This window comes from Xiphophorus hellerii, chromosome 21 (genome assembly GCF_003331165.1).
Source record: "Xiphophorus hellerii strain 12219 chromosome 21, Xiphophorus_hellerii-4.1, whole genome shotgun sequence".
Classification (NCBI taxonomy): domain Eukaryota; kingdom Metazoa; phylum Chordata; class Actinopteri; order Cyprinodontiformes; family Poeciliidae; genus Xiphophorus; species Xiphophorus hellerii.
The window spans coordinates 5,438,291-5,463,022 of NC_045692.1; the positions used below are offsets into that span (position 1 = coordinate 5,438,291).

Consider the following 24,732-nt stretch of genomic DNA (forward strand, 5'->3'; position numbering starts at 1 on the left):
TTATCTGCACTTTTTTTTTTTTTTTTTTTGCTTAATTTAAACTTAACACCACCTAAAGACAAAGAGGCACCTGCAAAACAATCACATTCTGTCAAGTTTCCACTATGAGGTCTTGAATGTGTTATTTTTTTTTCTTTCTCCTGATCATCGGTGTCGTTTTTGTGCACAACCCAACTTTATGTAAATAACTTTGGAGCGTTTCTTCCTGCTGGCGTGGAGCTTTGATCTGAAGGAAGAGATCAGTGGGATGCGTTTTAAAATGATGAAATCAGACCAAGACATCATTAATCTCACATTGTTTCACGTCAGTTATAGCTTTAAAGTCCCAGACTGCCATTGTGCAAACTGAGTGAAAGTGTTAGTCGAATTGAATTGAAATAAACTGCACTGACCCTGACTCACAACTGCGAGTGGAATAATCCACAGAGCTTTAACACTAGAATAGCTTGAGTTAGTCCACTTTGACGTATACCTATTTCGGCTTCGATAGTCCAACTGGCCTGAAGGATTTTATCTAGCAGGTGCTTTTGTTCAGTAAATAGGGCCATTACCTTATCAGTACCCTGGTAATGGCCTCAACGCATCTCACAGTTGCACAATAGACTTAGACTTCGACTTCGACTTAGACTGACTTTGTTGTCATTTTCAATGCACAGGGTGTATAAAGAACGAAATTTCGTTGCATACGGCTCAGGACAATGTTTGAGGAGAAAAATGTTCGCTGGTTGACCTGACACTTCGCCCTTTTGCCTGGGCTGGGTGTGGAAGGTTGTTCCCGAAGCAGTTTCTCCTTGTGTGCCTTCTTCTCATTCACATGAGAGTTACCGAACTCTTTAGCAAGTTCAACAAGGAAGTCTACCTGTCTCTCCTTCACCCCAGTGCATGCCTGATAAAGCACATGTGCATTCAGTGCTGCCATGTCAATCAGGTTGTAGAACACCGCAACTGGCCATCTCCGTGTTCCTGCACGCACGCTGTACTCCCGCACCATTTGGTCCATCACATCCACACCACACTTTGTTTTGTTGTAATCTGTGACCGTGTTTGGCTTCCTTTTGGTGGTATCCTCAGTCTCAACCACGCTGTGCATGCTGCTCTTTCTAAACTGTCATTTTATACCCTCTTAGCTTTATTTCAAAGAGAAACATTACTAATTTCTTTTAGAAAAACCTTTGCACATTTCTTGAAACAGATTGTATGTTTTGCAAACTCTATGTACATTTGGCAAAATGACCTGGATAATGCAGCACAACATCATGGATCAGCTGCAAAAGGTCACATCTCTCCAAAAACACTTCATGTATGCTTCAAAACTAAACTGAAGAGCACTACCTACAGGAGAGTCTACTGTAGAGCTGCCTCCATCATAGATTGCACCCACCCCCAACATGGACTATTCACATTCCTACCTTCTGGCCTGACGGTCAACGACCACATTTACAATTGAAGAAGGGATGCTAATTTGAGCCATCAGAGTCGTCAGGGTGGACTCCGGCCTTTTGGCCCTGGTGAGCCGATATGGGAAGGACTCGAAAACTGAGCTATCCTAGTGTTCAAGCCTGTGAGATGTGTCTCATACCTGCAGCAACATACACACACAATAAAAGTGTAGTTAACCACTGCTGAGAGACTCAAAAAATGGAAGTTTGTCTGATTTGTCATTCATATATTTATTCAATAAGGTATCTCATAAAATCATTTTTACATAAGTTTGTCAGTTTTAGGAAAACTCAAATTCTCCCACCACTGAGTTTTAAATTGTGAGATCTCTATTGTTTCTGATTCTGTCTTTAGTAAACAGTGGTCCTAAAATAAGCTCCTGTCTCTCATCTGATTAATGATTAATTACACTTTTATTTCCTGTGCAACCTACAAGAAGCAACTTTAATTCTTCTCCCCCCATAAACCAGCGTCACTTGAGGGGAAACGGCAATTTAAAACCTGGTTTTATTTCATGAGCGAGATTCCAAAGTCCACATACCTGCATGTTCTGTGACTGATCTATGTTGCAGCAAGTTCCTCCAGGATTATGAAGGAGTCAATGTGAGCATGCTCATCATTGTCCGCAAAAACTCAGGACCAGTCCAATTTGGAGCGAGTAAGCCAAGAGGCTTGTTGTAAGAATGAGCCAACAGCACAAAAATATCTCTGCGATGCCAGGACGGCAACGTGCTTCTGCAAACGTGTTAAGAATAGACCGACAATAGAGCGTGCGCCTGTCTTCTGTTTTCTGGCAACAGGCGTTTGGCTGCAAAGGGCAGATGAAGAAGTAAGACGGAGCACGTCATTTGGTCTGTCAAACTTGGTTTGTTGGAGTCGGTCAGGAAGGATTTCAACCTTAAGGACTGGGCACACTGAGCTCCAGCTGACCTTTGGCGGGAATGGTAGAGGTGGAAGATGGATGAGCTGAAAAATGTAGAGTGAAGTGTCACCTGCAGGACTTTTTCAACTTTATTTTGAGAGTTTTTAGAGCATTAGGCCGAGTAACCATGGTAGAATCAAGTGTCTCTGAGGTCCTCTTTATCTCTGTCAGTCACAGCATCACTTTGATGGGTAAGTCGATTTCTCTTGTCTTTATATCGCTTAAACAATCTGGATGTTTTAGGCTTCAATGAAGTAATGTCAACGTAACCATTTTCAAAGGTTGTGTTTCTTCTCATATTAGTGTTTTGATTTATTTATTTCACAGGAAAGGTGTGGCTCATTGTAATGCTCTTCCTCCGGGTCCTGATCCTCCTCTTTGCTGGATACCCTCTGTACCAGGACGAACAGGAGAGATTCGTCTGTAACACCATCCAACCCGGTTGTGCAAACATCTGCTATGATCTTTTCTCGCCCGTTTCCCTCTTCCGTTTCTGGCTGGTGCAGCTCGTCGCCTTGTGTCTGCCTTACGTCATCTTTGTCATCTATGTCATCCACAAGGTGTGCAACGCTCTCTCCGTGGCTCTGAACTCAACCGGACATGCCAAAGCTTTCCAACTCTTCAAGGTCCACAAGGAGCAGTTCAACAAGATGTGTGTGAACAAGGTGCCAGTGGCAGTTGAGCAGAGAGGGGGGCTGCGGTGCTTCACAGGGGCCTACATCCTCCATCTGCTGTTCCGGACGCTGTTGGAAGCCGGATTTGGGGCCGCTCATTATTACATGTTCGGGTTCTACATCCCCAGGAGATTCCTGTGCCAGCACGCTCCGTGCACCACTCAGGTGGACTGCTACATCTCCAGGCCCACCGAGAAGACGGTTATGCTCAACTTCATGCTCGCTGTGGCCGCTCTGTCCCTTTTCCTCAATGTTCTGGATTTCATTTGGGCCGTCAAGCGATCGCTGAAGCACAACACCAAGAGGAAGATGACGGTTGAGAAAATATTTGAAGAGGAGCGCTGCTTCCTCTCTGCCGGTGTGGCATCCACTTGCAGAGATCCTAGCACATCCACTACTCAGCAAGATATAGAGGCCCAATCCGAGAAAATGGAAAGTTTCAGGAAGAGGCACGGGAGTGGTGGGAAATTTCATTCAAGTCCGAAGGCGTCCATCCTGGGGCATTGCGCGCACCCGTGCTCTTCAGAGCCTCTGTGCTGCAACAGTGGTAACAAAGACATTTTGATCTCCCAAGAGGAAGTTCTGGAGAGGAATGGCAGCGAGGTCGCCCTCTGCCCCCAGGAGACCATAGGGACGCCAAGGCCCATTAGAGTCAGCAAACGCAACAAACTTAAACCCCCACCTCCACCCAGGCTGGACCTCAAACCACCCTCTGGGGAATCTGTAGCACCGGTCAAGGATGTTTCCATGACAACTTCAGTCTGTACCCGGAGAGTGGGTCAGTATTCGCTGTTTGAACTTGGAAATGGTATTGAGCCTCAAAGCGGTGAAGGTGGTCAGGAGAAAAGATCAGAGTGGGTGTGAGCTTTAGGCACACATTACTGTAGTTCCCCGTACTACAGCAATGTGTTTTTCCTTTAAACCCAGGCTGCTGTTTAGTTTGAGAATCTGAAATGGAGACATAAACATCAGACACAACACATCATAATTAGAGATGCACCAATCAGAATGGGCTGCTGCTTTCTGCACTCCAAACAAGTCAGTCGTGAACCACTGCAGAAGTACAAAATTACTAAATAACCTTGAGTCTTTTTCACTTCATACGCCTATAAAAGAATTTGAGCACTTGTATGACCTGGTAGTTGTTATGCATGATGTGTTTACTGATTGGGAAAAAATTAATCTTTCCTTTTCTAGCTGCCTGGACACTGGTTAGGGGTGATCAAGTTGGAAATTGTTTTTTTTTTTTTTAGTGCCGCTCTAATCATAATCCATTTTGTTGCTTTTTTTTATTATTTGCTCTCTCTCTTAGGGTACGTGCTCTGTGACGCTACGACAAAAATCCTCCTACCTCCTGAATCAAAGTTAGCAATGACAGAAGAGTTTTGAATAAGGCGTCTTTGAGCAAGCGTCGTTCTTGGGGGGTATTAAAGATTTAAAAGAAAAAAAAAAACCCTACAAGAATGCAGCCCACCTGTTTGTTTCCATACAGATTTTACCCCCAACACTGTCCACAACAAAGCCGAGTCTTGACCTGGACTCAGTTCGCTCCCCCGTCTCAAATCCCTCCATATGATTCCCAACATAGATAGCCCTGCTTTTGAGCATGGATCAGTGAGGTCAAAGTCCACCGGACCAGGTCAGATGGTTCAACTAAAACGAGAGGCAATGCCGTCACCTGGCCCATACATGGAAAGAGAGTCCTCCTGCAAAGTGAAGGACACTACGAAGGCCCCTAAAAGCTGACATAGGATCACTAAGTAATTATGCTCCCCCGTAGGGGCCCAGTATTTACGGCGACAGCTTGTCACTCTATTTCAGGGCCTCCGAGGGATCAAGAGGACCACAAACATCAGCACACTTCCACACTGGAAATAGAGGAGAGTTAGCTGTTGCCCCCGCAGGATCTCTGCGCTCTGCTTCGGCTTTAGTTTCACCTTGATCGAAGCCGAAATTAATTTTGACACTCGCCCGTTAAGGACAGGAGGATGTGTCGCTGTGTTTACACAGCCAGTGAAACCACTTTAAACGATTTACACAAAATGATTGAAATGAGTCATCGATATGACTGAGTTGCTGTAGAGCTGAGGGGCTTATCTTTGTGTGAAGAGATACTGTAGCTCTTGATCTTCTTCTTGTGGTCTTTTTGAAAAAAGCTCCCCGACTCATATCTTGGATTCGTAAAGAGAACTGCACACTGACTGTGAAATGGCTTTTCCTTTTATTTTTTTTTAAACCAAAGACAAAAGCATGTATGATGAAGAGTTTTGTTTTCTTCTTCCACCAAAGTGTCTTTTGTGTATGCTTTCATTGTTCAGCTGGGCCGGCATTTAATCTAAATTAAATTCTCTGATGAAATTCTTAAGTGCTACAATTCTTGTACTAAAAAAAAAAAAAACTTAAGCCATTTGAGATTTTATACGCCCTTCGCATAGACTTTTGTGCTGCTGTGCCAGTGAATATGCTACTGTTGATGTACAATAGGTTGCAAAAATAGTCACACATCTTAAACTTTCTGGATTTTGACACGGTACAATCACAAACGTCAGTATTATCCATTTGGATCTTGTGTTACACGTTAAAACAAAGTAGTGCCTCATTAGGAAGTGGAAGAAAAACAAGGATGCAACGTTTTGAAATTGTTTTAAACTTTAAAAAAAATCTCAAAAGAGACGTATTAATCAGTCTCTAACAGCTTCGTAGCGTCTGATGAGCTTTGCAGATTTCAGATGAGCTTTTTCTTCAACAACACTTCAGATCAGGAAGAGTAATGCAGTGCACTAGTTGTGTAATACTGTACTAATGCACTACTACTTCCATTTTTCTTCAGATAATGAACTGAACATTGTTTAAACCTTAGGATATTCTAGATACTTAGGACCTAACCCTGCTTTAAGCTTCAGCAGAACTCTATCATTGACTGCTGTGTTTCTGTTCGCTGGTGTTCTCCAACAAACCTCTGAGATGGACTGTTTTCTAATTACATGACTTCTGAAGGCAACTGGTTGCACTGCGTTTTCCTTTTTAGTGTCACAAAGTATACAAATGCTTGCCGACCTCTTATTTGTAGAACATTTTGCAACCTGCTACTTTCTGTTGGTTTATTATTCTATAAAATCACGATAAAATACATTAAAATGAGTGGTGGGAATGTAGGATTTTTTTTTTCTTTTTTAAGTTCAAGAGGTATAAATCCTTTTTCGAGGCACTGCAATACTCAGTTTAATCTCAAGCACAATAAATCCCAGATTTTGAATAATTGTTTGTTTGATCTCTTCTATTTTTGTATGAAACAGCCACAGCTTTCATCACGTTTGTATGGTTCAAAACCATACAAACGTGATTAATGCGATCTTTTAATGCGATTTTTATAGTTTTCAATCAAGTTTTGTATTCGCTGCTTCTCCCAACACCGGTGTTTTGATATTTTGCTGCCCCCTGGTGACAAAGAATGATAACCGCAGCCTCATGTTTTATTCCCCCGCCTAAAACATCAGCAGGCTGGTACTCTGAGGAAGACAACATTAAGACATGACGTGCTTTTCATTCGTTGAATTTTATGCTGTAACAAGGGTTAATAAGAGTTTTAAATGCAACTTCTTTTAAAGTTGCTTTCTACTGACTACTAAAGCAGTCAGTAAAAGGGCTTAAAACGCTGCTAGTGTTTGAAAAGTGATGATGAAAAAGGATATTTTTTCATATTTTTATACAATAAAATCTTCTGTTGAGTTCTACTGTGTTTTATGAAAGCTTTCCTCCTCTTTTAAAGTTATATATATATATATATATATATATATATATATATATATATATATATATATATATATATATACACTGCTCAAAAAAATAAAGGGAACACTTAAACAGGTGTTTAACACTTAAAGTGTTCCCTTTATTTTTTTGAGCAGTATATATATATGTACATACAGTACAGACCAAAGGTTTGGACACACCTTCTCATTGAATTCAATGGGAAGGTGTGTCCAAACTTTTGGTCTGTACTGTATATATATCTTCCTTTAAAGCTGAAGTTATATATATATAGCTTCAACTTCAGCTTTAAAAGAAGATATATATTTATATATGTATATATGTGTGTGTGTATGTATATATATATATATATATATATATATATATATATATATATATATATATATATATATAGGCTTGTCAGATTAATAGTACCTTTCGAAAATAACTTTTTAGCAGGTATTAAACATGCTATGAAATATAAATATGTTAAAACATCTAATTAATCATATAATGTCTTACTTGGTGATGGAACTACTAACAAAGAAACTTTTCAGTCATATTCTAATTTATGGAATGTGTATTTGCTGAGTATATTTGCTTTAATATAGCAAATATTAAAGACCCAAAAACCTTGTTTTGGCTCTGGTTTGGGGCTGTCAGTGAGTAAAGTGACCATCGATGTTACTGGACTCTATAAAATGTGGCTTAAAGCTGAGATGCTGATGTTTGGACATGTAAAATGTATATATTCTCTCTGCATATGAATCTATAAATAGTTTGGTTTCTGTCAGTTCTGTAAAGATACAAGAGAGAAGCTTTCCTCCTCTTTTAAAGTTATATATATATGTATATATATGTATATATATATATGTATATATATATATACAGTACAGACCAAAGGTTTGGACACACCTTCTCATTGAATTCAATGGGAGGGTGTGTGTATATATATATATATATATATATATATATATATATATATATATATATATATATTTAGCTTTAATATATTTAGCTTTAAAAGAAGATATATACACTGCTCAAAAAAATAAAGGGAACACTTAAACAGGTGTTTAACACTTAAAGTGTTCCCTTTATTTTTTTGAGCAGTATATTTATATATGTATATATATGTGTGTGTATGTGTATATATACTGTACAAGATACAAGAGAGAACCAAAGCGAGTTTCTCTTTTGCATGACCAGTACTTTATTTTTACTTTGCTGTAAAAATAACCATTAAATGGTTTCAAATTTAACAAACTCTATGCTTTAGGAAATATTTCGCCATATTTGATGTTTGATCTGAATTGATTAGCTACTTAAGCACCTGAACTTCTGATTATCTGTCAGAAAATGTGTGCAGTTCACCTTATTTTGTGTTAATTGAACTGTCACTGCGTGTGACGTTAAGCTGACAGACTGACATAAAAAACACCCTGTTTTCACCTGGACAAATTGCATCATTTGTTCATAGAACGTGGCAATATTCAGATCAATCATCAAATAGGATGAAATATTTCATAAAGCATAAAGAGCCAAAGTTTGTTAAATTTTAAACCACGACTCCTGCTAAGTAAAATTAAATTATGGGCCATTATAAAGAGAAATTGGCTTTTTTCTCTCTTGTTTCTAGAGCTGACAGAAACCAAACTATAGATTTATTAGCAGAGATAAAATATGTTTTACATATCCAAACATCAGCATCTCAGCTTTAAGCCACATTTGATAGAATCCAATAATAACTAAATAAAGAGTTAACTGCCCCAACCAGACCCAAAAAAGGTTTTGCGTCTTTATTATTTGCTATACTAAAGACACATCATATCTTAATTTATTGCATTCTCATGTAAGTTTTCTCTTTATTCTTAGCACTAGAAAAGAAAAGGTCGTCCAGTGACTGTGGGTGCATCAGCACCCCCCCACCCCCACGCCCAACACTTCATCCCCACCAACTTGCAACACAAAGTTACACCCTTAGCCTAAAAATTTCTTTTCCTGAATAGTCAAAATAATCGAGGCACCAAGAGAAAAACTTTGCATCCAATCCAATCATCAATCCATTCATCCAATTATCCAATTGATAGTTGTTACCGTCCCTCATCCTGAGCAGTCAAGTAGAGAGGAACAACTCCCTTTTAACAGGAAGACACTCCAGCTTAGAGAGACTGATCATATTCTATGACCTGTTCAAAATTAAGACGACTAAGAAAACAGAAAATATAGAAACATTAGGACTGGAAGCCATTTTATGAGGCCATGTAAGGAGTGTGTGCTAAAAAGAAACGCATTAAGAATCTGAACTAGATAAGTTCATATTCTTTGTATCTCTAACAGTCAGTGAGTGAGACACAGAGCTAAATTTAAAAGACACCAATTGACCTAATCACTTTTTCCCCGAAGGTAGGAAAAACCGGAGCACCCGGAGAAAACCTATGCATTGAGTTTAAAGTGTGTCCATTTAAAGAATGTCTCCAAATGTTAGTGAGTGAGAGACTAAGGTAAATTTAAAAGAGACCAATTAGCCTAATCACTTTTTCCCCGAAGGTAGGAAAAACCGGAGCACCCGGAGAAAACCTTTGCATTTAAAGAGATGGGATGCATATCAGGAGGCATCCTAACCAGATTTTCTGGCTCAAGAACTCAATGGCCTTGGATTTGGAGGCACCGATCCTCATCCCGGCCACTTCGCACTCGGCTGCGAATCACTCCAGTGAAAGCTGTAGATCACGACCTGATGAAGGCAGTAGGACCACATCTTCTGCAAAAAGCAGAGATCTGATCTTAAGGCCACCAAATCGGATCCCCTCAACACCTTGGCTGTGCCTTAAAAATTCTGTCAATAAAAGTATTGAATAGAATTAGTGACAAAGATTAGCCTTGGCGGAGTCCAACTCTCACTGGAAACGAGCCCGAGGTACTGCCGGCAATGAGGACCGGACTCTGGTCTGTTCCTGAGCTTCTGTAGCTCAGGAACAGATCACCAAGGTCCTTACCTTCAGCTGCCATCCTTTTGACTCTGCACCCCACCAGTTTGTCTCCCCCAAAGGTGGTGAGCCCGTGTGAAGAGGGAATCATGTCTCCTCTTCGGCTGTGCCCGGCTGGGCTCCATGGGTTAAAGCCCAGCCCCAAGGTGAATACGCCTCTACTATGTGATGCTCACAAATGCACCTCATAATATTTTGTTGCCTTTAACTTCTAATGAGGGAACTTTAACGTTCCCATCAACTGTGGCACGCCTGCCTGATTGACCACTTTTTCTTCTCTGCTCAGGTTCCCTGAGGACAATCTTCCTGCCTGAAAGTTTAAATGATGGCATTTCAAGCTTCTTTTTGCTAGGGGGCATTGGGCTATGGTTTAACTTATCTATCGTTATGTGCTTGTCTTCTTTGAATTCTGGATCTAACCTGCCTCCACCCAGAGGCAAGGTTCCTTTATAATGAACTGACTTTCCCTCAATGGACGGTAGAAATTTGGCTTGCTGTTCGTTGGTCTGTGTTTCATTTTTAGGTATTTCCGGAGCAGTATTACCTTGTACCTTTGTCTCTTTGCTCTTTATGGATTTATTTAAATCCTTGTATTCCTTCTTCTCCCTGTAGTGCTTAGTATTCATCGTAGACACTTGTTCAGTGAGTTTTTTAATGCACTCTTGATCCCTATGTCTGTTTTGAGTTAGTGCCTGTATCTGACCATTTAAGGACTGAATTTTCTCCTTCAGCCTTTTCCAATCAAATTCTGTGCGGTGAAAATTTCTTTCCTTACCCATGGCTTCTTGCTGTCGTCGTGAGTCTTCTTCCTGTAGTTTTAAATTTTCTTTCTGTTGTGAGGCTGGGAGCGTTGAGTGGCTCTCGGCCTGCTTCTTCAAGGGTTTTTCCTCCCGGAGAGCTCTTGCCTTCTGATATGTTGCTAATACCCTGTTTTGCACTTTTTTCTGAAATAATACGGTGTCAGAAAACGTGGCACTTGGTTCATTCTTATATTCATCTCCCACCAGAGTTTTTGAAAGTCTATTCCCAGGAATTTTCATTTGACTCTTTGCCTCATTCAACTGCTTTTCCAGATCTTTTACCTTGCCCTCAAGACTTCTGGACTTTTCTTTTTCTCTCTTAATTTCAGTATTCTTCTGGTCAACATAGTTGCTCTTTTTGTACAATTCCAACCGAAGTTTCTCCACTTCATTTTCCTGCTTTTCAACATCCATTTTGTTGGCTGTGAGTTGAGACATCGCTTCTCTTTTTTCTGCCAACGTCCTCTCAAGCTGCAGTTTTGAGTCCATGAGGTCATTTAAAGAGGTTTGAAGGTCTTCGAATTTAGTTTGGTAGTTTTTATTCACAGTCAACAACTGATTCCTGTGGGACCTCTGGTTCTTTATCTCTCTTTCTAACTGTGGGATTGTCTTACAGTTCAGGTTGTTGTTTTGTCTTTGAGACTCATCTAGCTGTTTCTTGAGTGAATCAATGTTCTGATTTAGATCCAAAATTTCTTCCTGAGCTGCTTTCAACTCTTCCTCCACTGCGGTTCTACTCCGATGCTCCTTAGCTATTTTTTTAAACCTTTGTATGAAATCCAGATTCACGGAGATCAATTCATCTCTACTCATTTCTTTAATTTCGCATTCTGTTAAAAAATAAGTCTTAATTGGCAGCATTTTGGCTGTTCGACTGATGTATCACAAAAGCTACGAAAAAATGCACTGTTCAATTCAATATGGAAAACCCAACGTCCGAAACTTGACTTCTGCAAGTTTGATTCAGTCGCTGGATATTCAAGGCATCTGTTCCTTGTGATGTCATAAGGGACAGATGCCTTGTCCCTTATGACATCATCACACTTTGGCATCATCAGATTACATCAGTGGAATAATGTCATGCATGCTATGTTGCCAGGCAACAGCAAAGCCAGCTCACTTTCCACCATATTCTTGGGAGGCTTACTGTGTGAAACGATTCTAAAATTCATTAACTCTTATTTGAGGAATTGTTTAAGAGAAGTAGTACTGCTCAGCACGCCACGCTGCCAGAACTCTCTATTCCTGGGAGGCTTACTGTGGAAACGATTATGAGTCTTACTTCCGGGGCCCACCGGACGTAGCGGCATTTTACTGTAATTTGTAGGGTTTTTTGTTCATCTATATTCATGATAGAAGTTACATCTCTCTTTTCAGTTACTGTACAATGTTTGGTAAAACTTGTTCACGGAGACGCTGTCTGCCATCAGAGAGCTGCTCAGTTCAGAGGACAGTTTGTGAGTTTAATCACGGGGAGCGACAGGAACACAGCGTTAAGTTTGGTAATGGAGTGACGGTGAATTAGCAGCGCTGCTAGCAGCTCGTCTCTCTGAAGAACCGACTTTAACAAAGAGAAAAGCAGAGAAGCTGGTCAGAGTTCTGAGCTGCAGGTTTGTGCCAACAGTGTAAAACAGCAGAAATACATAATATTAGCTTGGTGTGATGTGAATTTGAGTTTTCGTTTGGATTTAAAAAGTCATAAAGTTCATGATCTGAATCTTTATCATTATGTTTGGGCCAGCAATACATTTCTATAGTACAAAAAAATATATTTGGATTTATTTAGTCCATCACAACCAGAACGTCGAGGTTCTCCGTTGCTGAGTGTCGCTGCAAATAAGCGGAGAAAAGACCGCAGCTGTCCGTAACCCGGAGAATCTCTCCACTGGACCTGAACCGAACCGAACCACACATTAATCTGTTCTAGAGAACAACTTGCCACTAGAAAGGGCCGTAAGATGCCCCTATGGAACTCGGGTGACTGCTGTGCTCTAATAATTAGACCAAACTTAATTTGTGGCAGCAACAGGTGTGTTTTGAACGTGCTCCCGAAACCAAAAAGACAGTGTTTCTGTGAAAAGAGGTAGTTTTCATAGCCTACCGACAGATAAGGAAACAAAAAGAATTCGGCTAAAAATTCTAAACTTGGAGAGAGAACCCAAAATGCTTTATGTGCTCGTTTCATTGTGTGGACAAAAAGCCAATGGAAGAAAACCCTCATAGGCATCCGAAGCAATTGAGTCAGTGTAGTAGCTAGATATGCTAACATTGAGTGAAATAAATGAAATTTTCGTATTCAACATTATAAACAAACAAAAAAAAGCTCCTTGAATAGAAAAGAAAAAGAAAACTCAGTTAAACTGATTACCACAAAATGATGTTGAGCAGCAGGTCCTGTTACAAAGTCTACATCTCCACCTTAGTCAGTATAGGTACCTTCCAGTCCGATTTGGCGTCCATCAGTAGGCCACCTTCCCGGCTCCCCTGGCTTGATCAATCTGCAGCCACAGACGATTTCCCTCCTCCCAGGTTTCTTTGGGTAGCATTTTAGCAAACCGGATGCCCAGTTCTTTGCAATAAGTGGATTTTTTGGTCTTCTTCCAGATTTCTTCCTTCAATAATCTTCGTGTAAATAGCACAATAACGGTTCTGTGTTTGTTCTCCATCCTTCGTCCCAGTCGATGAACAACATGCACGTCCCCCTTCAGCCTTGATGCAGATTCAGGAACGATGTGCTTCAGAGTACATATGACTAAAGCCCTGATGTCTTCATCTTTCTCCTCCTTCAGACCTTTTATGCGAAGGCTCCATTTCATTCTGTACCTTTTCTCTGAGCCTCTTCTTAAGACCAGCATTCTCCTCTCGTAGTTTTTCACTTTGCTTTTCCAGCTCTTTACCTTTTGCGGCCCGTGTATTTTCAGGCAGTTAGTTTCTTTTGTTTAAAATGAAAAATGAAAAAACAAAACTAGACTAGTTTTTCGTTTATTAAACCAAAATCGGATGACGGCTCGTTATCCGATTTCCCATTTAGTGAACAAAACGAAAATGGAAAAACCGGATAACGAGCGCTCAATTTCGATTTTCATGACAACATTTTTGACAAGATATCTGACCCGGAAGTTCTCTCTGTCCGGCTTACACAGGGTCCCTATCACACATAGACTTTATACAAGCTGCAGAAAGACGATCTGCCAAGCGCAAGTCAGTTTAAGTAATGCTCCTGTGAGAAACAAGGTGTCTCCTGTGAGACACCTGGCCTCCGAGAAAAATGGTTATCCTGAGTTTTTATTTTGAAAAGCCAGAGCGCGAGGGCGAGGCTTTCCACACCATCCTGCAGTCATAACTCCCTCGTCTCTGGACCAGCAAGATGGCGTCCATTGCAATGTGCAACCAGCACCGGTAAATAGAGGTAAGTACCCTATTAATTTGCCACAAAAAGTAGTCCTTATAGCTTCGTCTATCAACTTAGTTCATCCAAAATTAGGCATCTTTGAAATGCGCTCCGGAGTTTTCGGAGCAGCGTAGCTCCGCTGACGGGGCCAGGCGGCGTGCGTTTTCCCCGCTAACCTCATTTCGCCAAGTCCCTCTGTTGTTTTCCGCTGCCTGTTATCGGTTCGTAGCGGCTCAAAGTGTGATATGAAGAGTTTAATGTGTTTGTAGGCTATATGGACCGTTAGATACCTGTATCAAAATAAAATACTCTTTCTAGAGAGTTCGACACTTCTGAAGATATTATCTCCTCAACTTTGCCCAGTATTTTCTTCGAATTCCAGTTGCTAATATTGCCTTATGGATTTTTTTAGTTTGTAAATTCATATTTTTGTGTGTGCGTGAAATATATTCTTCCCTTCGATTGACTTCTTACGTGCAGTGTGAACTTTTTTGAATATGTGACGGGGTTCTCTTATGATTTAGTCAAACAACATGACTGTTCCAAGTCGGAGATCGTTTTAGAGGATTTATTAAGCTCTCACAAAGATGGCAGGTGCAGACCACACACAAAGGACATCCAGAGCAGGTTAGAAATCAAATAATCATTAGTACCTTCACTTGCAGTAGTCCATCACCTCCAGCGTGACTTCTTCAGGAGTCTAACCACAGACTGCCTCCTGTGGAGCAGAGCCCTGCTTTTAAAGCCACAGGCTCCGCCCACAGACAATCCAAACTAGCAAAAATACTAATTACTTCTAACTCAAATCAGAAGTTTGATTCTGATTTGAATCAAACATCAAATCAGTTTGAAGTTTGTAAAGTATACAAAATAATAATAATAATAATAATAATAATAATAATAATAATAATAGAAAAAATAAATAAATAAAATAAACTTGTAAACAAAATACAATACTCAATTTAATAGACAACACCCAGTGCGCTCTGATGACATCACCACCTCATGTGACTCCCTCCCGGCACGCCACAATCCGGAAACACCCTACTTGAAAACAGAACCGGGAAAACGTTTAATGCTAAAAATAGGTTAGAATGAATGTTTAACTGAAGCAGGAACACCGCGTGTGCACCCACGACGAACCGCCCCAGTCCAAGCTGCAACACAAGTAAGTTAGTGATTGTGTACGTGTTTGTCGGCGTGGGTGCGCGGGCATGCTGACAAGGACTCTAAGTCCCAGCTCGTGACGGCTCCTCCGTCACAGAATATATTTATTTTTTATTGTTTCAGACAGGCGGCTCTTCAGGAGGAGAGGCCTCAGCTCCCGGTTTGGATGCAGCTTCCCAGAATCTAAGTATTTCTCAGTGCTGCGCTGATAGAGAGGTATATAGGACCCCTTCTGTCAAATTTTAATCGGAGTTTGATTGATGAGTGATTTATGACCCTAATCATTAATTGATTTTAATTTCCGGTCACATGATGCCCCTCCCCCCATCCAGTCAACCCCCCCGCACCCCCCCAAACCCCATCCGATATTCCTTCACCTTCTGACCTCTGTGTTTTAAAATAATATAATTAAAGAATGAATAAACATTATGAGTTTTAAGAGAAATACAATAAGTGTTAGATGATTGAGAATAATTTCGGAAAACAAATTTTCAGTACAACTTAAAACATCAGCTCACAGACCTCAACCGTCTGGATGGACTTTGGTCGCCATGCTTATTGATTATCAGCTATCAGCTCTCAGGATCTGCAGCACTCCATCTGTGTGCCAGTGGCACATGTGACCACTTGTGAGCAAATTAAAGTACAGTACAATTAGAGCACAAAAAAACAATAAGTGATCATCAGTATCAAGATTAATACATAGATTGTCACCTTTCCTAGATAAGTTTAGATTTATCCATGCCGTCTGTGTGTGCGTGTGTTTGTGTGTGTGTAGGACATAAGGACTGAGGGTCAGCAGTGACCCCCTCCCCTGCCCTCTTACTCTGGATGCGTGTGTGTGTGTGTGTGTGGGTGCAGGGCTGACCCCAGCCCCTGCCATCTGTGTGTGCGCACCCGTAAGACTGAACACAGACCTCTACAGAAAGCCTAGAGTTTTAACTGTTTTACTGCTTTATTTTATGGTAGAACGATTAGTCAGTGCTGACTATGAGTTTGTGATTTCCTTCATCACTTAAATTTTAAACTCTTATAGATTTTTTTTTCTGTAACCCTAGCTAGTGTGAAACATGTCAGTAAATGTTCATTTGTACACGTACTTCTGAAGAACATGTGACAGACAGTAAACAGGCCTAAGTGAGGCTGCTCAAATTGAACTTTTATCTTTCCGCAGTTAAAGAATTTGTCCAGACTTTTCCAGAATTTGTCCTGGCATCACTGTGAATGATTTTGTTCAGTTTTTTTTTTCACGCTGTTGAATCAACACTGATCTTCCCACTGCTTCATATTTTCTCCAAAATAGTAAATCTTGGTTTAAATACATTTGAAACTCTTTTTTTTTCTGTAACACTTGCTAGTGTGAAACATGTTAGTAAAAGTTCCTCATCTGTAAATTTATTTCTGAAGAATATCTGACAGGGACAAAACAGGCCTCGGTGAGGATACTTATATGTATCTTTCAGCTTTCACTACAGTTGAAATTTTTCATTACTAAAACTTTTAAATGATCAATGTGAACCATCAGTCTGTATTAAAATAGTTAATATAATTCATATTATTTATTTAGATTTGATGTTTTAATGTGTGCCCTTGGATTTCTATTGATTTATTGAATGTGTAAATATTTTATCAAACTGAATGGCCATTCAGTTTTATATAGTTTTTTTCTTTTGGTGTTTGTTGCACAAATTCAAATATATGCTGGCTATCAACCAACAATTTAATCAGTGAATTTGTGTTTTTTCTTAAATACTCCCTCTCACCGAGACTTACTTACATCTTCTGACAACTAGCCCAACTTATAATAACATTGACTAAGTTTGCTATTGGTACACTTTACCTAAAAATAAAAATTAAACATACTCACTACCAGAGATGGGGACTCGAGTCACATGACTTGGACTGGAGTCAGACTCGAGTCGTTAAAATCACGACTTGAGACTTGACTTCAAAAAATGCTCAAAGACTCGGACTTGACTTTGACTTTCATGCCATTGACTTGGGACTTGACTCGACTTGAAGCTGTTTACTTGAAAAGACTTGATATTTTTTACTCAAAGTCTTAAAATTTAAAACACATTATTTATAAAGTGGCGTCATTAATTAATTTCACTCATTCCGTATCAATATGCGCAGACCGTCACTATGGTTTTCCTCTCTCCTTATGTATGTATGTGTACGTAGCTGCAGCACAACCAATCAAATTAACAGGATTTGGAGGTTTAAAAAAACGCGGCAAAGCTACAGAGCTCAGGGAACGAAATACGAAATAACCGCTCGAATATGCTTCCGCGAGTAATTTCTTTTGGCTACGTAGGTTATGAACTTTCGACTAAAAAACGAACTGCAACTTGTAAAACATGCAAGAAGAGAATATCGGATGGAGATGCCACGACGTCCAACTTTGTCCGGCATTTGAAGCTTCACAAAGATCGGTAGGTGGCACTTTTCTTTTGCTGTAAGATGGTTGACTATAGCTAACTTCGTGTTAGCATGTGTACTCCGGGTTAAATTGGTGATGATTTACCATAAATCCGGTCCTTCAAATGCCTCCACAAATAATGTGCACCATGGTCTGGTCAGCAGTCTCCAGGCATCTTTGAACAAAAGATTTCTTGGAATTTTTATCAGTGTGCAAATGGCGAGAGCAGAAGAAGGGATCACTGCACCCTTTTCAGATCCAGTGTACCTCAAAGCAGCTGCTTTGGATCCAGCGTTTTCTCTGTTGTGGGTGGAACACCATGTGTTGGGCAGTCAGGACATGAAGACAGAAGTGACACAAAAAGTTTAAGGTAAAGACTGTATTTGGTGTTCTTTTTCTGTATTATTTATTTATTGTCTAAAATTCTAATACAGGCTCTTTTGCCGCTGTTACTTGGATGTTTTCTCAGATCTGATGCTGGAAAATGCTGCAGATCCTGCAAAGTTGGAGCAACACGTGACTCCTGGTGATAAAGATCAAAAGGACTGTGAAGATGGAGGACTGTTTGCCGCTTATTGTAAGAGGCAGAAGAAGGATGTCCAGACAAGTCCAGCACTACAGCTAAGTCATTACCTCCATATTGCTGATGGACAGAACGCCCTCTTGTTCTGGGCAATGAACATGCACACTCTTCCTTCACTGTTTAATGTGGCCACCAGAGTTTTGGCAGTGCCTGCTTGCAGTGCTCCAGTGGAGCGTGTCTTCAGCTATGGTGGCATCATTTTACGTCCTCATCGTGCACAAATGACAGACAGACTTTTTTTCAGTTTGGTCTTTTGCAAATGCAATGCAGAATAGTTAACTGAAATACAGTATCCTCAATTGCAGATTTCTGTTAATTGTTCAGTTGATATATTTGTTTTGTTTCTTATGTCACTCAAAACATGGACACATAAAAATACATGTTCACTCAGTGACCAGGTCAGAGAAAAGAGGAAAAAACTGCTGTTATGGTTCTTTGTATTGTGCTGTGGAAATGTCAGCATTTTCGTCTTTTTTTATTGAATATCAAGTTTAACAGAACTGGGCAATAAAGTGGTCCAATTTAAAAATGTTTTTTATACTTTGTGTTCAGCTACACATGTTCTATCATTTGAGATAAATACATATTTTAAAAAGAACAAATGGTCTATTATTTGAATTTTATGTATAATTGCAAATTATTAAAAAAAAAATAAATAAAAATGACTCGAAATGACTTGAAATTAAAGGTTCCTGACTTGAGACTTGACTCGACTTTTGCCTTCTTTACTTGAGACTTGACTCGGACTTGAGGACAGAGACTTGAGACTTACTTGAGACTTGCAACACAGTGACTTGGTCACACCTCTGCTCACTACACAACCATGCTCCATGAGTTGCTCACAAAATGGTGAATTGTTTTGTTACCTTAAAAATGATCTGCAGCTTTTGTTCCTTGGTCCTAATGATGCTGTTCACTAATGTTCTCTAACAGACAGTACAACTCTTGTAATCGATAAGCTTATAAATGATCAATGCGAAGCATCAGTATGCGCTAAAGAAGATCATATCAGTCAGATTAAGTAAAATATCATTATACTCAAAGCAATAAAGATTATGTTTCTCTGAAAGGTCATTTCTCCTTGTCAGGGAACTTGGACTGTATGAAAGGAATCAGTGAAATATACTATGAAATATTTAATTTGCAGAATCCCCATAATAGAACTTCAATTGTGAATTGAATGATTACATTGCATCTAGATACAAAAGAATCAACCGTTAATTAGTAATCATACTATGTAAATGACTAACAAGATCTGATCAAACAAGAAACCTGACTACCTCAAGGGATTTCTCACATTGGAGAATAAACCGTCTGACTTTCTTTAGCCGATTAAATTTAACCTTACCAAAGTTTTGCCTTGGAGCAAACAGGTACTGAGTTTGAAGCGGATCAGATGCCTTCAGCCATCTGCTAAAGCTAGACTCCGGCCTTCCTCACTGTAAAATAAAACATTAGACTTAAAAAAAAAAAAAGTTCAAGTGAACATCATTTAATTATCATCAACTTGTTGTTTGTACTCATCTTAAACAAGTGGCAGGAACGTTTGAATATAAAAAAAAAAAGCTTTATAAGTTAATCTATTTAAGTTGAGTCCATGCAACAAGTAAAATAAAATAAAAAGTGAGCTATAGGAAAGTAGTGAGGATTTAGGGTGGTAAAAGTTGAACATTTTAACATGCCCAGACACTACGCCATTTCTGCTCAAGCAAACCAAAAGGTTTTGAACAGAACAACCATGTCAAATGATGAGACCATGAATCTTTAATCTATGTAGCAAATATATTGCTGCTGCTGCTGTAGGCAGAAAATAAAATAAGTTTTGCGGAGAATAATATTTTGGATGAGTTTAAGAATATTGTTTGCCAAAATCACACGGTGTAACTACACTTGTCTTTTATAAGTTGCAGTAATTGAATCTTTTTGAGGCAATTGGTTTGCATAAATTAAAGTAAATACGACCTATTTTCCTGCTCCACATACTTAGCTAGTAATTTGCCAGTTAGCTTCCCAGTCTGAACTTCTGGGCAATGTCTTGATTCAGTCAAATCTTCTATCCTGTATCTCCTGAACTCTGATATTCTACTATATCCACTCTGTGATTGTTTTGCTTGCTGGTCTTCATCATGCTTTGAATGCAGTATCTGGTTTCTCTTACTTTAACCCGCCCAACTTGCACCTGATTCCCTTTTGATTCCCTCCCAGTGAGGCGGTGCTTCACAAAGCAAACCGTTTGTCAAACTGTTGATCTGCCTCATGGCTGTTTTAGAAGATATGGTGACAGAGTTTTAGACAGTACTAGCCAGCTCATGCAGCTTGTTTTTTACTAGATGGCAGTCCTAAAAGTACATATCTTTAAAATATGAATAAATACGTACAATTCCATAATTATTCATTTCAGCGGCTATAGAAGTTTTGTAATAATGCAATTCAGGGATTTTACATTTTCTGGACTAAAGGAGGATTTCAGTTCAATACCTGTGGTTTCTTAATGTAAGTGTTTCTGCTACTGGACAAGAAACAGGGTTAAAAGAGGATTTAGAAAGCAAAATACGAAGATGATAGTTGTTTTTACCGAGAGCAAGGCTGTGACTAGTTATCAGGACAGAATGAGACCTGTAAAACTGTTGGGTCCATATGACCAAGGAGGGAACCAGTCATCTGCTCCAACAATTTATTAGCTTTTAGGAAATATTTTTGGACACGGCCATCTGCAGGAGCAAGATGAAGCAAGAACATCACAACATCAGATGTATTTTTTCATCCTTATATCAGTGATTTAAAACTATTTTTAATTTTGTGTCATCTTAAAGATGGAAAGAGTCAATTATTTTTTCACCCATGGAAAAGTGTAATGTGTTTATTATGAGTAGGATTAACCAAGCTGAAGGAAAACAAAGAAAAAGGATAAATAAATATTCATTGATACAGAACCGAATCAGCAAATATGAACTTATGAAACTATTGAAACCTTCAAGAATTTTATGTTGTGTAAGATATTTAAGAAACTAATACTGAATCTGCGCTCATGAATTTCTTTATTTGGTCGTTATCTCTAAAATACGTTTACCTTTTGTTTTGTTGAACACCAGACATCTCATCTCTTTCCCACAGTTTTTCACTTTGTTCCACTACTGCAGTGGATTTTATAGTCAATGTTTAAAGCCAACAGAGTCTGAAGCGATGGAGGAAATTTACGTCAATATGGAACCTGTTGGACAAACTGCATCAAATCACACAGGTAAGAACGAAGTTACAGAGAAATCTAGTGTGTATTGAATTCAATTTTGCTAAGGTTGAGGTTTTTGTTAAGGTTGGAGCAGCTCCAAAGAGAGGCTCTGCCTCCGTGCGGCTGTCTGTTTGGGAATCCTGAATGTTTTACTTTTGGCTGAACTCGTCGCCCTCAGTGTTCACAGTGAGTCTTGTTCTAGTCATCTTAAAGATGTAAAAAGACTAGATTTTATGTTTCTGTTATAAATAATAAAAAAAGTCATTGTTCCCCTTCTAAAACCAAACTGATCAAATAGCAAAGGTTTAAAACAGAATAAAGCTTAGTGACTCACATTTTTGCAGAGAGATGAAACATTACACTAAGACAAAACATTACACATGAGTCTGATTCATTTTCAGCAATGGTTGCATTTGCAGCCATTTAGGTTAGCGTGTCTTTAATATCTTTTCTTTTTCAAACTATTTACCCAACGATTCATTGTTCAGTGTTACCTCAGTTTAAATTCTACAGGCATAACCAAAATCATGAAACTATTTTATAAGTCTTAAGTGAAAACACGATGCCACTTCTTTTTGCAAACATGTTTGTTCATTTTTTGTTTTTCCAGCTCATGACATGACAGCAGATTTTTCTGACATCAGCAACATTCTGACCGAGCAGAACAGCAGCAGCAAGTTTCCCTCCATGAACGCTAACTTCACTGAAACGGCTCCACGAGCTGAAGACACTTTAAGGTTTGTCAAAAACTTTAAAAAAAAATTGGATCTCGTTAAAAACTGAATTCTACTCTGAATTGTAGAATATAACTAATAACTTTCCTTTTTGGTCTAAATGAATATAATGTAAATGAACAACTTTTATTTTAATTTATTAAGTGCTCTATCATTTGCGTGTGCTGAAAAACAACAATGTCAAACAAACTAAACTTTGATTTTTTTTCTCCTTAAAGGGAAATTGTGTCCTACAGAACAAACAAACATCAGTTGTTCCTGTTCATCCAGGGGCTGCAGAAGAAGAGAAGAGCAGATCCACTAGTGATGGATGATTAGGATCTGTGTTCACTGTGATATTATTCACCAACAATAATGTAGCTTATTAGTACGGTGTTACATAAAATCCTAAAGATAAAATGTACACTTCCAACTGTTGTGACCTGCATCTAATAACACAACAATTTTATCGCTTGTACTCTGTGTTTTTCTTTCTTGTTAAAATTCTGACATGTTAAACAAATGTTTGTTTGTTTGTTTTTTTGTATTTTTGCGGAGGATCGGTTTAGCATGATGCGCTCTGATTGTGTATTAATGTGACTTTTACTACGAGACTTTATGGAGTTCCAGTTGTGTCCGGTAATAGCGGATTAAGTTCTATCTTGGTAAAATTATATTTCCAATTATTTACTATCATTTGTAATAAAGTGACGCCAACACCACGGATTCAACAGTGAGGAGTTTGTTCTAGTCATCTTAAAGATGGAAAGAGTCAATGTTGTGCTGATTCTGAGTAACTGAATGATTAACTGAATGACTTTTTATTCATTTTAGAGTTCAATCAGCGAGGTTATTCATTTTGTGGTGGTCCTAGTCTAAGAAAGAACAAAGATAGAAAGCAGCAAATGTACATGTTGGTTCCACCGGCTTCCCCTGAAAATATGGATCAAATCAGTCATTGTAGGGTTAAAGTAATTTGAAGAAGGAGAAGCGTATAAACAAGTCAAGTCAATGACGAGTCAATGACATGATGCATTCTGCCTTTTTAACTCGGATAACTAAACTTTTTGTTTTTTACTGACTTTAATACTTTTAAATTGCTGCGTTGTTTGATAAGTAGGATGGAAATGACTTTTTTGTAAATGGTTTTGAGATTACCTATTGTAAATTAGCGTTTTATAAATCAACTGAATTGAAATTTGACCATCGGATTGGACTGAGGAGAAATAATGAGCAATGTTTTATGGTGGATGAAAGCAAAGATTGGTATTTTTATTTTTTTATTTTTTTGTAACATCAAAATTCATTTTTGAGGCAAACAGAAAATCCAGCTTATTGTAGTTTACTGGGACTAACAACCCCCGGACAAATTTGGAAAAAAAAATTCAGCTAAAGTGGGTGATGCTTTAAGGAACAATGAGACACAGCCTAGTGTGGGGCCACATGTAGAGGGGATAAGCAAGGCTGTAGTAAGCGCCGTTACCAACTTGGTACTTTGTGGTTATAGTTTTCTCCAAGTCGCGCTTGAAGAAAGTATGAACATGTGCAAAACTGAGAAACTCTATCGATCAACCAACTGGACATTCAAGTATCTCACCGGAGATTTGTTCTCCTGTCCACGCGATGAATCCTTGGCCCACTGCATCAGTGAAGACTGTCGCATGGGAGCAGGCATAGCGGTGATGTTCAAGAAGAAGTTTGGTCGAGTCTCAGAGTTAAAGGAGCAGAGTGAGTCAGACTAGTTACTAAAGTCTTTGTTTTGGAAAAAAAATGTTTTATGTTTTTTTTTTTGCAGTTTGTTCAAATGTCTGATTTCAACAGCAAGTGCTAAATCATATCCTGTTTTTGTATTTTTTTATGTATGTCCTAATAGAGAAGCTTCCAGGGCAGTGTGCTGTCCTGACACATGATCAACGTTTCATCTACTATCTGGTAAACGTACCTCAATTATACTGCATAGGACCAAAAGTTGTTTCATTATTCAATCTGGTAACTGTATCTTTCCTATTATGTGTCTCAGATCACAAAGAAAAAAGCCAGCCAGAAACCCACGTATGTCAACCTAAGACAGAGTCTGGAAGACATGAAATCTCACTGCTTAGAAAATGGTGTCAATAGGATATCAATACCCCGGTTTGTAGGAACTACTGTGAATAAATGACTATAATAAATACCCTTAAATCTTCTTCTTTATTGGGAATTATTAAACAATTTGCTTGTCTCGTATCTCCCCCCTCAGAATTGGCTGTGGCCTGGACCAGCTGCTGTGGTCAAAGGTGTCAAAGATCCTGGAACAGATCTTTAAAGAGACAAATATCTCCATCACAGTGTACAGCCTGCCCTGTGTTGGGTCAAAGCTTCAAATGCATGCCATGTAGTACATTTTCATTGGGTTTTTTTTTTTTAACTTTAAATCCTTTATAATCTCTTAAAATTTTGGATGAAATCAACACTCCTTAAACAGTTTTAAGGAAACAATAAATAAGGAAACTGTCGTGGAAAAAATACTATTTCCAAGCACTGTTCAGGTGAAATCACTCAGTCAGGTTTATTCATATATTGTGCACAATACAGAGAGCTTGTAGGACAATCAGTAATGAAGCAAGTCTGGATGAAAAGCTCTGCCAGGCAGAGACAACACATGAGTTTTG

At 39.0% G+C, this 24,732-nt stretch overlaps 1 protein-coding gene and 2 long non-coding RNA genes across 4 annotated transcripts; all 3 read left to right on the plus strand.

The window, feature by feature from the left end:
- Window positions 1–1,558: 1,558 nt before the first annotated feature.
- Window positions 1,559–5,277, plus strand: gjd4 (gap junction protein delta 4). The gene has a single exon (XM_032550830.1). The coding sequence runs from the start codon at window positions 2,710–2,712 to the stop codon at window positions 3,898–3,900; it is 1,191 nt and encodes a 396-aa protein (XP_032406721.1). The 5' UTR covers window positions 1,559–2,709; the 3' UTR covers window positions 3,901–5,277.
- Window positions 5,278–21,355: 16,078 nt separating this feature from the next.
- Window positions 21,356–22,028, plus strand: LOC116711410 (uncharacterized). Its single transcript, XR_004337215.1, has 3 exons — window positions 21,356–21,380; window positions 21,453–21,554; window positions 21,979–22,028. It is a non-coding gene; the product is annotated as an uncharacterized LOC116711410 (long non-coding RNA).
- Window positions 22,029–23,410: 1,382 nt separating this feature from the next.
- Window positions 23,411–24,464, plus strand: LOC116711611 (uncharacterized). 2 transcript variants are annotated; one of them, XR_004337290.1, is made up of 3 exons: window positions 23,431–24,013; window positions 24,102–24,214; window positions 24,321–24,464. It is a non-coding gene; the product is annotated as an uncharacterized LOC116711611 (long non-coding RNA). The 2 variants fall into 2 exon arrangements; XR_004337289.1 differs by lacking the exon at window positions 24,321–24,464 and having other exon boundaries at window positions 23,411–24,013; window positions 24,102–24,176.
- Window positions 24,465–24,732: the final 268 nt, after the last annotated feature.

Coding starts and splice junctions, on each gene's coding strand:
- gjd4 (XM_032550830.1), top strand. CDS start 2,710: ATGCTCTTCCTCCGGGTCCTGATCCTCCTCTTTGCTGGATACCCTCTG.